The sequence below is a fragment of the Zosterops lateralis genome, assembly GCF_965231275.1.
Source record: "Zosterops lateralis genome assembly, chromosome: 20".
NCBI classification, from domain to species: Eukaryota; Metazoa; Chordata; class Aves; order Passeriformes; family Zosteropidae; genus Zosterops; species Zosterops lateralis.
In genome coordinates, this window is record NC_139780.1 from 10,380,313 (window position 1) to 10,395,480 (window position 15,168).

The 15,168-nt window shown below is 53.1% G+C and overlaps 1 protein-coding gene across 3 annotated transcripts in view; it reads right to left on the minus strand.

The window, feature by feature from the left end:
• The window catches only part of NTNG2 (netrin G2), a 46,201-nt gene that overhangs the window by 15,445 nt on the left and 15,588 nt on the right, over positions 1-15,168 (minus strand). For 2 of the 3 annotated variants that reach the window (XM_083876020.1, XM_083876019.1), the window contains exon 3: positions 9,330-9,973. In XM_083876020.1, coding sequence (XP_083732146.1) covers positions 9,330-9,973 — 644 coding nt within the window. The remainder of the gene's footprint in view (positions 1-9,329; positions 9,974-15,168) is intronic. The other variant, XM_083876021.1, reaches the window with a different exon arrangement.

The following is a 15,168-nucleotide window of genomic DNA, read 5'->3' on the forward strand; positions in this document are numbered from 1 at the left end:
TCCACCACTAGTGCTCTGGGACTGAGCCACCAATCCCAGCAGTCAGGGGAAGGAAGTGGCTTTGGCTGGTACCTACAGCCAGGAGGGATGCTGAATTTCAGATGCTGCAGGTCCCCTTTGGCTGTGGTGAGGGAGGATTTGGGTTGAGCTGTCCCAGCCCTTTGGCAGAGGCGCTGCCCAGCCCTGGGGTATTGCAGAGTCTGGCTCTGAATTATTCAGCATCCACACAGGGTGGCCTCCTTCTCTCGCTTCAAAACAAGCAGACGAGAGCAAAGCAGGCAAGATAGTGGGTTAAGACAGGTTAAAGCAGGTCAAAGCTTCACCACTGCTGCTCTGGGCCCTGCCTGAGCAGAGCAACAGCTTCAGGAGCTGCAGATCTCCTCCCTCCTCCTCTGAGGGGGCCAGGGGATGGGGCAGCGCCAGGGCACAGCCTCAGCATCCAGCCTAGGGTGGTTTAGGAGCCACAGGGGAGTGGGAACAAGGATGGAAATCACACCCCTTGTTTTCCCTAAAGTTTGGGTTGAGGTGGAGGGTGGTGCTTGGCTCCAGTGTTTGACCCTGTGTGTCATGGACCAGTCACAGTGGGGACATCAGCCCTGGGTGGCCCTGAGGCAGCTTTGACCAACCCCCTCCACATGTGGCACATCCTTGCTCCTGGCAGAAGCCAAGCAGACATTTTCGGGTGCTTCTGGCTCCCAGTGCAGGAGGGTGAGACCTGTTCACCATCAATTTGGCTCCAGCTACAAAGCCTCCTCCACACAGCAGGACCTGGCCTTGCCCAGGTGTGAGCAGGAGGCAGCTGCTCCTACACACGCACTGCTCACTTGCTGCAGGGGAGGGCTGGGAGGCTAGCTCCAGCTCCTGGGACAGCCCCAGCTGCCTCCTGCCCAGTGGGATGGGGACAGGGAGGGAGCTCATGGATGTCCCTCAGCGAGGAGTGACAGACCACTGCTCTTCCCAGGGGAGAGTCTCACTTCCTAATTGGTGTAAACAAGGAAAATTCAGTCAAGAGGAAGCAGAGGCAGGTGTTCACCTTGCCTGCCTGTGCCTGGGTCACTGATTTTTCTCACTGCTAGACCCTTTGCCACTGTGCAAAAGTTTTGTTATCCAAAGGATCAATTTTATCAGGGAATTGCTTTCTGAATTCGACCTTTGAGGATCATCAATCTAAGCAGGGAACTGTAACCCCAGCAGGCTAACCCCGTAGCACAGCACTTTTCAGCCCAATCAATCAGGCTGCATTATTTAATGGTGAACAGCTGAGCACCCTCAACCAGCCCCATTTTGGGCAGAGGTCTCTACATCCTGGCCTTCCTGCAGCTCGGGCTCAGTGGATCAGCTTCAACCCCTTCCTCAGGCTTCTGTGCCTCCTCCTCTAGGCCCACAGCCCAAGGACACGCCGATGGTCTGTGCCTGCCTTTCCCCAGCCAAGGCTCAGCTGGCAGAGACTGGAATAAATGGCATTAGCCCAGTCCCCTGGGTGGGAGCTGCTGGTCCTTCTTGCCTCTGCTCATCCTCCTCGGCTCCCAGCCATGGCAGGAAGGAGAGGATGAAGGGAAAGGTTAGGAGCTACTTAGCAATGAGGCTTAAAAATCAGCAGTGGGGCAGACACCTGTGCTGTGTCCTGCAGAAGGCAGCCGTGGCCCTACTCCAGCCCCGGGGCTGCTCCAGCAAAGTGCTGCTTGCAATATGGTCTCTCTGGCTCTGGAGGAGATCTGGGAGTGTTTCTCCTCTCTGACTCGTGGGTCAGGGCTGTGCTGACTGTGCTGTCTTCTCGGTGGGCATTCAGAGCCTGTGTAGAGTCAGCAGGACCCACAGCACCCTCGGGCACCAGGGACACCCATCCTGTACCAGGCTGGCAGGAGGTGACCCCACTGCAGTTGGCATTAAACAAAAACTGCCTCACACTGTTCCCAGCAGGAGTGGTGGGAGAAATGTGTGCCCCAAGATGTCACAGTTTGCACAGAGGGGCATTTATGAGTTTATTTTAGTGCAGGTCATTCGGCTTTCCTCAGAGTGGTGCAGTGTGGTTCTGATGCTGCCAATGCCTCCACCAGGGAACATCACAGAGCTTTGAGCGCCAAGGAAAGTTTACAGGAAAGTATCCTTTTTTCCCCCCTTTCTTCTTCTCTTTTTTTTTTTTCAGCCATAAAGAACACTTTTCTGCAATTCTCCACGTCAGCATCCTGGAGGTCACAGCAGCGAGCTGCTGGAGAGGTGTCTGGTGCCAAGCCCACGTGTGAGGGAAGGAGATACCCACACACAGGAGTGCAGCAAACCTGCAGCAAACCTCCCTCCGTGCTGGGAGTGGGAAAACAGACCCTTTCCCTGAGCTTTCATTAATAATGACTTTTGAAGTAATTTCAAAAAGCCATCCCAGCCTTTTGTTTTCCTTCAAAGGATTTTTTCCTTGTTTTACAACCCCACTTGCAGAGCAGGGAGGTGAGGCAGAGAAAGGCAAAGGTCATCTCATCCCTCTCTCTTCCTGCACGGATGGGGCAGCCTTGGGATGCTGGCACTGCCTCAGGCCTGATGCAGTGACACTGCTGTGCTGGGTAGGGCTGGAGTGGGGCCCTAAAGAGCTGCTCCATCCCCTTGTGCCTCTTGCCCAGCTCCCATGAGACAACACTGGCTGCCCTGAGCTCCTTAAAAAATCCTGGAGCAGCAGAAGGCCACTACCTCTCCTGCAAGCCTCATTCCAGCTCAGCCTGCGCTCTCCTCTCCATAAGGATGTTCTGCATGGCCACGGGGATGCTCAGGAGACTGCTGGTCCCATCCTGCCGCCTTCTGAGCCATCACACTCCTGCCTTTCCCTCCATGGGCTTGGCTTTGCCCCCCTGCTCCCTTCCTACCGGTGCGGGGAGAGGCAGCTCGGGAGAGCCGCTAATGACTGCCGGCCGGAGGAAGGCTCATCAGAGCTTTCCCCTGAATTGTTTGCTCTCACTGTAATTGATGAGCCTTTAATGAGTCTCACGGCACGATGTGTTTGAAGGGAGCTCTTTCCTCTCCGTCCCCAAGGAAAAGGATGTTTCAACTGATCTGGGCTCTCGGGGAAACATGAATAACTCTTCTCCATCTCTCTATTGTCATCCCCAGCCGCTGCTCGCAGCACGCTCCGGCAGCTGCCTGGCCATCACTTACCCACTTCTACCTGCTCTTTTGCAAGTGTTTTGGCAGCTCAGCAAAAGCAGGGAGCAAATCTTTTGGGCAAAGCATAACGGGTGCTGAGCTTGGATTGTTTCTGGCCCATCTGTGCGTGTGGAAGCAGGTAAAAATAGCTTCTAATGGCTGGGCCATGGAAGAAGCACAGTCCCTTTGTGGAGAGCGTTTATATCAGGATTTGCCTGGCTGGGAGATTGCTCTGGCAGGGGTTTGTTGTTGCCAGTCCTGGAGCAGGGCTCAAGGGGGCGAAGAAGGTGGTGGTGGCTCATCCCAGGAGCTGGGCTGGGAGTTTCTGAGGTCCAGGGGCTGAAGGAGAGGAAAAGCCATTTTAATGTGTTGGTTTTTTTCAGCTTGAACCAGGGTGAGAGGCTTCTGGCTTTCACTGCTTTGTGCAGAGCCAAAGAACTGAAAAAAAAAAACCCGAGTTAGGTCAGAGGGTTGTGACTGGGTTGTTTTCCTTGTGGGTTTTTACTTTTGGTTGTGTGGTAAGGGACGGGTGAGTCCTCCCAGCAGGAAGGAACCCTCCTCGCTGCCCTCCGAAATGATTTGAGGTTTGGGTTACAAAGATGAGACAATTTAAAAGATGCCGAAGTGGAGAGCATGCTAGCTGGCTGTTCCCATCCAAGAGGCTATTTATTTTAAATAAGTTGACACTCACCAGCTGTCAAGATCCTGCTGACTGGTGAAACATTATTTATATTCAAAGCTGCCTTAAAAAGCAAACACAAAACCAAAGTTCCCCATTAGGGGGTCGGCCAGCAGAAGGGAGGAAGGGTGAAGAGGACATCACACGGATATGTGAACCTAAATATTTGCAGAGTAATGTGTATAAATGCTCTTGTTCTTTCTCCTGGAATGCAATAATGCCTGCAATTGAGTTCATTGGCCAAATTGAATTTGGGCTCCTGTAGAAGTCTCTTTATATTAAGTGCTTTAACATACATCACCTTCTCAGTCTATCGATGAAATTCTATTATCTGCTCAGGGCCGGACACAACTCGGCAACAAAATCAGAGGGAGAATAAAACTCTTCACAAACCGAAGGCAGGAGCAGGTAATAGGACCTTGGGCATCTATCTCTGGCTATCGACAAAGTGTCAGCAGTGTCTGGGGGAGGGAGGAGCTCTCCGGGTTTCTCACTAACTCCCTCCCTCCTGCTCAGAGTTTCCTCCCCACCTCGCTGCAGTGGGAGTAGAAACCTTTGCAGGACTCCAGCAAACAGTTGCTGCACATTAACCTAATTTAACTATATGACCCAGAGGAAGATTTTGCTCAAACTCCAGCTAATTCCAGCCCGGAGGAATGCTAGGGAAGCTCAGCCATCCAGCTCCTAGGGACTGCCCAGGATGGAGGCGAGGACGGGCTGAGGAACACGGTGCTCTGCTGGCACAGACTTGGCTGTCCTTGACACCAGGATGCTGCTGCCTCCTGGGACCCGAGTTCTGTCTGCCAGGAGCTGCAGGGGAAGAAGCAGGGATGGGCACAGGCAGTGCTTGCCCTGGTTTTTGTGGTCATCCCAAAGCTGCCAAGTGTGGGCAGCAGCTGGCTGAGGGCTGCAGGGGAGTTGGGCTTGTTCTTGGGGGATGTTTTGATGAGCCTGCGGCCCTTTTGGGAGTGATGCGCCAGCACTGGGATTGTGCTCTCACAGATCATCCACCCCAAGCCCTGCCTGTTCCCCTTTGGTGCAGGTCCCACCCTGATCATCAGGGAGAGATGTTCACCAGCCACCACACAAAATCTAAGACCCTCAACAGGAGACTGTTCCACAGACCAAACCTTTTCTCCAATTTAAAGACAGCTTTGTTGGAGGAGTCAAGATCAGCTGGAAGGTCTCCCACAACAGAGCCAGAAGAAGGAATGTCCAACCAGGGAAAAGCAGCTCAGGGGCAGCCAGGAAGTGCTTTGTGCTGGCAGCCCTGGTTGGAGCTGAGCTACAGCCACAGGGGAAGTGCACTGAGCTGCCTTCATTGAGAGGAGGAGGAGGCAGTGACCAAGAATTCATTCATCTTTAACAGCAATGCAGCATCAATCAGCTCCACATCTCAAAATTCACCACAGATGCAGAAAAATATATCCCCTCTGGATACCACTGACCACTTCCAGCTCCAGTTATTGCAGGAGGTGCTTTTGGGGATGGCTTTGGTCCTCCAGGTTTGGAGTGCCTGATCCTGGCTGTTGGCACCAGGCTGGCCAAAGTTGTTCTGCTCCACTAGCACAAACTCTCTGAGTCGTGGAGAGAAAATCCTCCTGGAGAGCATCCATACACAGCACCAAGAACACACCAGGGAAAGAGGCAGGGGAGCACAAAGGGCCTTTCCCTTCAGGTTTTTGGTGTAAGCAAAGCATTAGCCAAGGAAAGCTCAAGAAAAGCAATTGGTGAAGTGAGGAAAGGAAATGCCACTTCAAAACTGGAAACCTCATCTTGTTGGTGCCTCTTTGGCCTGAGCACAGCCAGAGAGGAGGCTCTGTTCCATGGAGCTCCTCAGTGATGAGGGATGCTCCCTCTTCCTGCCTTCCTCCAGGGACTGCTCATCACCAGCAGGATGGACAGACAGACAGACAGTGCATGCACTGGGGCAGGGCAGGACAGAGGGGAGAAATCCTAATAACCAGCCTAAAATTGATTCACTTCTGCTCAATCTGATTTCCCCTAACTGGATCCACATGTCCTGGCCATGGCACATTAACTTCAATTACAGTTTATTAATGTCTCCGTGATGGAGCGTGCCCTGCTGAGCACGGCAGTGACTGACGTTATGAAAGGGAAGAAATTACTCCAGAGAGACCCAGCATGGAGTGGAGGCAGAACCAGTGGCTCTCACCACAGCCTTGGCAGCCAGGGAAAGCTCATTCACCCATGCCCAAGCTCACTGCTGCACCGAGGAGAAAATTAAGCAGTGAACAGAGAGATCTGTGGGGAAAAGTCCTTCCACTTCCCTTCCCCACCCTGCCTGGCACACACACAGCACACAGGCCAAGGGCTTGCTTGTGTCTATTCCTGTCCTGACTCTTCTGCATCTCCAGTTACTCTGCAGATCAATAGGGACAGGATGGAAGAGGGAAAAAAGAAAAAGAAAAAGATACCAAGAAGAAAGGGAGTAAAAATAAACTGTCAGCCATGAACAGAGAGATGGACCTGGCTGAGGCTGTGGGAGGAGGAGATGCAGAGGAGACCCTGAGGGACCAGCCCACTGTACCAACACCCAGGAATGAAGCAGTGACCCCCAGGATTCACCAGATCCTCTGGCCTACAGGACAAGAGATGACAAAAAACTCTTTCCTCTTGTCCCCAGGTCCATTGTTCTCTTTCTGCTTTTCCCAAAAGCTCTGGGAGATTGTGGTGAGGGGTTTTCTTTGGTGTGAAGGATGGAGTGTGCTTGGATGGGGGCCAGGAGTACCTGGACTGAGGGGATCACAGAAAGCTCTCTGAACCCACCAGTTAAGGCTGCAGCACAATAAACCACTTGGGCTCATGGTCTGCTCTGAGGGCAAAGTGTTGAACATGAACATCAGCTGGAAAAGAGCTGCCAAGTGCCTCATCACCCTGTGGGCACTGCCAAAATCCCGGTGTGGAACAGGGACACAGGCAATGCCACACACTGAGAACACACACTGCTCCTGCACTGCCACACACACGGCCAGGCACAGCTCCCTCAGCCTCTCAGGGCTGCTCACTCTGCTCTCCAGGTGGGATTTTCTCTCACTCTGCTCTCCAGGTGGAATTTTCTGGCTGCATTTTGCCCTTGACCCCTCATTTCTTCAGAATCATCTTCCCTTTTGTTTCCATGCCCTCTGTAGTGGATCCCAAACACAGCCTCACTTTTATCTAGGCACTTTGCTGCTGTTCCTCCAACATGTCCTGGAAGAGGCAGTGTGTGTCCATCCCCATCCCTGCCCATCCTTCCTCCCCCCTTCCCTGCACAGTGCTCCTGTCAGGCTCACATTGATTTCTCCTCTCTTCCTCTCAATAACCCATCCCTTGTTGAGCCATACACTAGATTTAATTTGGTTTTAGTCCCTGCACTGTAACTGGCTTTGCTTACAGCTGGAATTAGATTGCTTTTCAGTGCAAAAAACCCTGCTTGCTGGGACTGGAATAATCACAGGAGCAGAGTTAATTCACAGGGAGCTTCTCGATCTTACACACCACTTATCCACAGCTCCTCAGCTGCTCACCTTCCCTGCCCTGTGCCCACGGGAGCTGGAAGAGTCAGCACAGGACAGGCATTGACTTCCTCCCTGTCCAGGACGGGTGTTCCTCTCTCCTGGGAACCAGCCCAGCAAGCTGGAGCAGCGCAAACCTGCTCAGAACTGGGGAGTTTGGGCTGATAAAAAGCAGATTTCAGAGTTTTCCCCCGTTCCCAGCCAAGGAAAAGCCCTCTGCTCGCAGCGGCCCTGCTGCACTGGGGGAGGCGGGCGGGCAGGTTTTTGGGGAGCGGAGCCAAGGGGGAAGCGGCGGAGCTGCAGCAGCCGCGGGCGGGCGGCCACGGCGGCACCGCGCCAGCGCCGGGAGAGGCCGGCGGGGATCAGCCAGCAAAACCCCGACCTGGCTCGTGTTGGTCCCGGCTGAAAAAGCAGCATTGCAGCTTCCACAGGGCGTTCGCAGCCCGGCCATCCCCCCCGCCTCCAGGTGCCCGCGGGGTGGCTGGGGAATTTTGGATGTCTTGGGGAGGTTGAGGCTCCTCCAGCCCTGGGTGTGTTTGAAAGGGTTTTTCCTCCCCTTCCCTACCTGCCTCTTTTCACTGAATTTTTAGGGATTTTCTGTCTTGAACCAATCTCTGCTACTATGAAAGGGTATTAAATTTGGCCAGTGAATCCAAAAGCTGATGGGGGACTGGAGAGGGGAGGAGGACAACTGACAACAAGGTGCTGGTTTGGGGAGAATCCCGCCAGCATGGCCTGAACTCCAAAGTACTGAAACAACAAATCTTACTCAAGGCAGGCAGGGAAGGTAAAAGGCTCAGAGGAGGAAGGTGTTCATGGGACACCAAGAGTATTTTAACTCTTTGAAGCATCAAATATCCCCCAGGCTGCTGTAGGAGCAGTAACAAGTCCTTGGTTACCTGTGCTGATCTCCACACTTGGAAGCCAAAGCTCATTGCACAAGCACTGACATCAAACATTTAGTCCTAATTCCCCAGATACATGTGGAGGTGCTCTTCTACTCCTCTGCCCACATGTCTGAGAACCCCCTGGGCTCCTCCCTGAGCAATCCCCACGGTGAGCACCCCAAAATGCCCCCAACCCAACTAAGAGCCACAGCTGCTCATCCCAGACGGGCACCAGGCCATGAGAAACACCCCAACTGCTGCCTCCTGCCTGCCCTGGCAGGTGGAAAGGGCTCTCCCATCCCTCACTGCAGCTTCCTTCCCCTTGGAGCCTGTTCAAACCAGTCTCAGTGGCACCTGCAAACATTTCTACTTGCAAGTCTCAGAAGCAAAGGGTTTGGAACCGATACAAATGGCTCCTCTGTCGCTGTGGTGATGCTTGTTAGCCTGGGGTGGGTGATGGGGAGATTCTTCCCCTCTCGCCTCTAAGTCTCGCGCAAGCTGGATGGGAAATCAGCCATCTTGGCACTTTTCCACCTTACTTTGCTTTTTTGGTTGATGTCATAATGTAACATATGGCATCGTACAGAGAAATGAGAAACAAAACCCAGGAGAAACAAACCCCCCTCCTGGCTTCCTCTGCCCCAGATCTGTTGGGGGGTTTGCCCTCACCCCAAACTTCATCTGGCTGGGGCTGCTCAGGGTGTGCAGGACTGACTGCGGATGACCCACCCTGCTTGTACTGGCAGTGAGCTAGAGTTCAGTGTGTTGAGCTTCATTCCACATCCCATATCCACCAGCATCACCCCTGAGACATCTGGCCAAAGGCTGGCTGTGTTTGCACAGCTGGGACAGGGTGTTGGAGGGGACTCAGACCCTGAGTGTCCATCCAAGCCATGTCCCAGCTCCCCCAGGACCAGCTGTGGGAGGACACAGCCTTGGAGGTGTCCCTGGCATTCCCTACAAGGACACATCTGCTGCCCTGCCTGGGGAGAAGGGCTGTTAGAGGGAGGAATGGTTCTCTCTCAGTCGACAGAAAAGTTGATTTCACTTTTCTAGCAAGAACCCTCTTCTCATCCCTCCGAGAAGAGACGCCCAAAGAAACGCAGCGGCCGTTACCTGCCGGTGACCTCGATGTTGGAGACAGCGTAGAAGTACTTGTACAAATTCTCCCTCTGCACGTAGGTGCCACCCAGGGCAGGTCTCAGCAGCCTCATGCGCAGGTCAGTCACGGTGAAGAAGTCCTTGAGCCCCTTGGCGCTCTCCAGCCGGGTGTACAAGTTGTCCATGTTCTTGAGGTCGGGGCCGGCGAAGATGGCGAAGCGGTCACGCACCTCAAACCGCACGGTCTTCTCCTTCTTGGAACCCGCCCAGCGGGAATACTCCTCGGTGCAGAGGACCCTGTTGGCACTGGTGGTGGAGAGGTCCCGGACCCTCCGTGCTGGCATGCTGAAGGCCTCCATGCAGTCGTCTGCGTAATACTGGTACGGGTGCCAAGTCCTCCCGTTGTCCAGCGACTTCTCCAGCATCATGATGGTGGGGCGCCCGTACTCGAAGGTGATGACGATGTCGTCGGTCAGCTCGATGCTCTTGTTCCAGGACAGGGTGATGTTGGCCAGCAGCGGCTCCGGGTACCGGCGCCACGTCACGCTCTGCCAGTAGGTGGCCAGCCCCTCGTCCTCGCTGTCGAACATCAACTTGGGCGGGTGGGCCAGGTCGGGGTTGGAGGCGTCGCACTCGTCGCTGCACAGGTACGGGTTCTCCTGGAACAACAACAACGGTCACCAGACGGGAAAGCAAAGCCTGGGCACGGCCTGGGCAGCGTGGGCATATGGGTCTGGCTGCTTGTGTCCAGCGTTAAGTGCTGGGCTGAGCTGGAAGGGACCTGGGTCTGGAGGATGCTATTTCTGAGAACGGCTTTAAGGCAGAAAGATGCGGGTGTGCCTCAGCTGTAAGAACGGCTGAGCTGTTTCCTTTGAAAGGCCCTTTGGGAAAGGGCTTTTCAATTTGGCACGGGGGCAATTTTCATAGAAAGCTCCTTCCCTGAGATGGTCTCTGAGAAACTTGGGTGAAGCTTGGCTGATTTACAAGCCTACAGAAAGCTGTGCTCATCCCTGCTGCCTTGGAGGAACTCAATGGCTGAAACCCCCCAAGCACATCCCTGCCTCTCATGGCCCCTGACACACTCTCCTCCCAGTGCCCCTGAGCACAGCCAGAGGAGGGAAACCCAATTTCTCCAGCTCCAAGCTGGGACAGAACTGAGCAGTAGCAGAGAGAGCAGAGATCTGTGCTCCTGGTGCCTTGGTCCTCACCTACCCACAGGGAACAGGGTGGAAGGATGGCTCATCCCATCCAGGTGACAATGTCCACTTGCTGCAGGCCTGAGCAGTGGGAGAGAACCTCCAGCGATCCCATTTTGCCCACAAGTGGCAGTGCAGGGCCAGGCTGATGTGTTTTGCAGGGACACACCTCCATCCACACAGGCTGAGCTACACTAGGACATGATGTCAAGGTCACACACCACATGTTGAAGTTTTGGGGGTGGGCAGCTGTGCCAATGCATTTATTGCTCACCCAATATGTTTGTTAAAGCCCATCATCACTGCCCTGCAGCCCCTGCCTCCAGGAGGGAGCATGTAGGTCACACCTGCCTTGGGGATGGTGTAGGGCTGTGTTCTAGTGGGTACAGAGCACAAACAACTCTGCCACATACTGCAAACCCTTTTTTTTGCATATGAAGCATCTATTTGCTGTCACTTTGCCTCCCTCTTGGAATCAAAATCCAAAGGATTGGGGAGGGAGAGAGGTTGGTATGACAGCGGGCTCTGCTGCTGTGGGACCCTTCTCAGGAAGGCAGAGGCACCTGGCAGAGGAGGAGGAGGTGATAAAGCAGCTGGAGCAGCTCAGAGCTGCTGGTTGGAGGTGAGGAGCCTGCTGGGGTGTGAGGTCTGGCTCTCCTGAGCACAGCAGCTTCCAAGGTAAGACCGAGCTGGGTGTTGTGCATTGGTTTGTGGGTGCTTTGTGCATGTCTGGAAGCCATGGGGAGGTGCTGTGTGTGGGGATCAGCATGTTCCTGCCTGGCCCTGGGGACTTCCTGCAGTGCCAAGGCTGTGCCAGGGTGCAGGAAGCTAATATTGGTACCTGGAGGCTCCAAAAAATGAAGATCTAAACAGGCTGGTTGTGTCTCTGGCTGCTGCAGGTGTGGGAAGAGGCTGCTCATGTGTCCACGGCTTGCTTTGACCTAGGGAACTGTTGGAGTCTGAGTGCCTTTTGAGCTGCTTTTAGGGTGCCCAGGCACAGCAGAGGAGGGGATCTGGCTTGTACAAGTGGATGCTCTGAGGTGAAAAGTGGGGCTATGCTTTGAAAGTGGAAACCTCTGAATAACACAATGTGCTTTGGAAAAATCTGGGCTTTGCCACCTCCACCCAGGCAGCCAAGAGTCTTGGAAACCACTTAGAGCTTCCCCACTCTGTGTCTGTAAAATGGGCCTTTGGTGCCTCCTCGGAGCTCAGAGATGTGCACTGAAGGCAAGTGACTGTTTGCAAAGTCAGTGGAGGCCACAGCACCCAGGAGCCCTGAAAAACTCCTGAGGACACAAATAATTGTGTCTGCAGCAGCATGTGAGCAGCACAGTGTAAATAAGGCAGGAGGCTGCTCTGTCAGCACGGGGAGAAAACAAACCAGAGAGTGGCTGATCTGTCTGTGAGCACCAGGCTCCTGTGCAGGGGAGGCAGCCCTGGGGACACGAGGGGACTCCTGGAGACACAGCACACGTTGTGTTTGTGTGCACGAGGCTGCCAGGGAAAGCAGCACAGGATAAAACAGGTCAAAACTCAAATTGTTTTCAACCCAGTCTTGCTCTGAAACAGCCCTGCCTGGTGGTGAAGCTGCAAATGCCACACTGGGGTGGGGTTTGTTTGCAAATGAGGGGTTTGTTCCTCCTGTGTGTGCTGGAAGGAAGGGCTGGGACAGGGGCTGCTGACCTCTGCTGTGGTGCCCACCCTGCAGCAGGGAGGCTGCTCACAAACGGGTGCTTGGGTTGATGTTTTAAAAGCAAATAGCTGGGTCACTTATTTGTTTATTTATTTTGTTTGCAATTGTGATAACTGAGTGAGGGAAATCAGTGGAGTGCTCAGGCTTGCTTGGGTGGGTGAGGGCACCCCACAAGCCCCTCAAAGAAGGGGAGATGCCAGCTGGGCTGTGGTGGGGCTCTGGGGGGGTCCTCTCCTGCCACAACAAGCTGTTCTGGAGTAGGGATTGAAAAACCCTGAGATATTGACACATTTAATGTGCTCTCCTGACTCGACACGTTCAGAGGAATTGTTTACCTCTGCTAATGAGACACAGCTTCCTGCTGGGGGGATGGAGCTCCCTCTCAGCACAGCTTTATGCTGGTGGCTGAGGGAAAAGGCAGAAAAATCCCCCTCAGCTCAAGTGCTGGGGGCTCTGAGTGTGTCCCCTGAGCTGAGGCAACATATTGTGTTGCAGTCTGGTCCTCCTGTCAATGTGGCCATACAGATGGCTTAATAGGACAGCCCTGAAAAGACCATCCCAGAGGTCCATTTTTGCCACTTGTCTGAAGGAGGGTGCAGCAGGTGGAGGATTGGCTTGGGATGGCAGCAGAAAACTCCCTGACAAACCTGCCTTGCTGCTCAGTGGCTCTGTCTGAGCAGAGTCTGTGTCTCAGAGCTGGAGCAGAGTCTGTGTCTCAGAGCTGTCCTGGCAAGAGAGCTCTTGCCATGAGCTTTCCTTTCCTTGTGGGCAGCAGCCACAGCCCTTGAGTGGGTGTGAGATGAATCTCACTGAGTATTTGCCACTTGCATGGCCACAGTAGTCACCTCCAGGGCTGTGGGTGATGCTCCTATCAATGCAAAATTAAACAAAAGGAGGATTCAGTGATGAAACCACAATAAGGAAACCTTACCCAGCCCAGAAAAGGCTGGCCAGGATGGGAGGCAGGACAGATTTCCCTGAAGCAGTGAGGGAAGCAGCTAAGTCTGATCAAGCATGATCCCCCTCACCATGTCCCGTCTGGAGGAACAGGGCTGGCCAGGCACGTCCCTGGCAGGGTTGGGAGCAGGGAGAAGTGGAGTGAAAACTCTGCCTGTCTGCCATATGCTCATCCCAGGAAATGGAGGGGCAGAACCCCTGATGGTTCCTGTGTATCCCAGCCTCAGTGTGCTCAGCTCAGCAGGCAGCACCCCCAAAGATAATCTTAAGCACCCTGAGGCTCTGGGGAGGCAAAAGGCTCAGGAGGTGCACGGTTGTAACAGAGCAAACTCAAAAATAACCTCCAAGTGACAGTGCTGCAAAGGTGGGGGAGAGCCTCAAAAGCCGCCGAGTGAGTCACATCACTACGGCTTCCTCTGCTCAAATGAAGTGTTCCTTTTTGGGGTTACGTTTATTGAATTGTCCTTCCTCTGCGGGATGCTCGATGCCTTTTCTGCTGGGGGGGTGGTTTGGAGTCAGCCAGGAGGGCAGGGGGGAGCGGAAACAGATGGCCACATTTTGGCTGCTCCCTTGGTCCTGGTAAGATCAGATATAGCACTATTGAAACAATTCCAGGTATTATTTTTGAGTCTGGTTTCCTCCTCCAAGCCGTGTGTCCTCTAAAGAATCTGTCCAAAGTCTCGAGATATTTAAGTCTTCAATCTAAAAGTCAGGATGCATTAGCCAGGCAAACTTGGTCTCAGTGAGCTTAAAATAAACCAGTTCACTTTGAGTCTCACGCTATTAAATCAGTCGTGAGTGTCCTCACAGCAACTAAACATTGCAGATTTCAGGCTCTCCAGCTCTTCTGGTTGTGCACTTTTTGGGGTTGTACCAAAGAGTGTTGCAGTGTTGCTTGGCCCCAGCTCAGCCCAAAAGGGCAAATCTCCAGGGGACGAACTGTGAGAGCCTCGTCGAGGACACAGTGTCCTAAAAAAATGGCATTATGGTAAGGCTGTGCCTCTGTGAACCAAATCACAGAATGGTTTGGGTTGGAAGGGACCTTTAAAGGTCATCTAGTCCAACCCCTCTGCCATGGGCAAGGACAGCTAGGTCAGGCAGCTCAAAGCCCCATCCAACCTGACCTTGAATGTTTCCATGGATGAGACATCCATCACCTTTGAGGTTTCACCGTGCCAGTATTTTATCATACCCTTTATAAAAGTTTTCTTCCCTACAGCTAATCTGAATCTGCTCTCTTTTAGTTTAACACCATTATCCCTTGTCCTAACACTACAATTCATAATAAAGAGCCCTCCCCATCTTTCCTCTAGACCCTCTTCAGATCCTGGGACTCTGAACCCTCCTTGGTAGGGCTGCTCCCAATCCTTCCTCCCCAGCCTGGGGGTTGTCCTGATCCAGGTGCACTCAGGAGGTTCCCAGGGGCCCAGTCCCTGAGCTGGAAATGTGTCCCAGCCCTGGTGAGTGCTGACCTAGCCCTTGGGTTTTGCCTCCTCTTGGTGCCTGCAGTCACTTCTGGGCAGAAATGCTGCAAAAGGGACTTTCTGAAGGTGACAGCAGAGACTTGCTCCTTGAGGAGGATTTCTTAAGAAACAAGATATTGGTCTGACAAAGCAGGATGACAGGAATCCAGGATGCTGCAGAGAAGCTGCTCCCCACCTTGCTGGGAAGGGGGGGAATGGGGGAAACCAGCCACAACAAAAGGCCTCAGTTTTACAAAGCCCAGATGGTTTTTAGGGCTCTTAATGAGCGCAAAAGTTTTGTGGGTTTTTTTTTTTGTTTGTTTGTTTGGTTTTTTTTTTTTTTTTTTTTTTTTTTGTTTGTTTGTTTGTTTGTTTTTTGGTTTTTTTTGTTTTTTTTTGTTCCCTAGCAGATATTACCATTTTTAAGCCTCATAGCATAAAATTATATATTTTTGTAGGTGCAATTGCTTGATTAATCATTAGGCTGTTGAATATTTTAAACAAACTAGACATCTGTTGTGAATGGTGAAAGCTGCACAGAAATA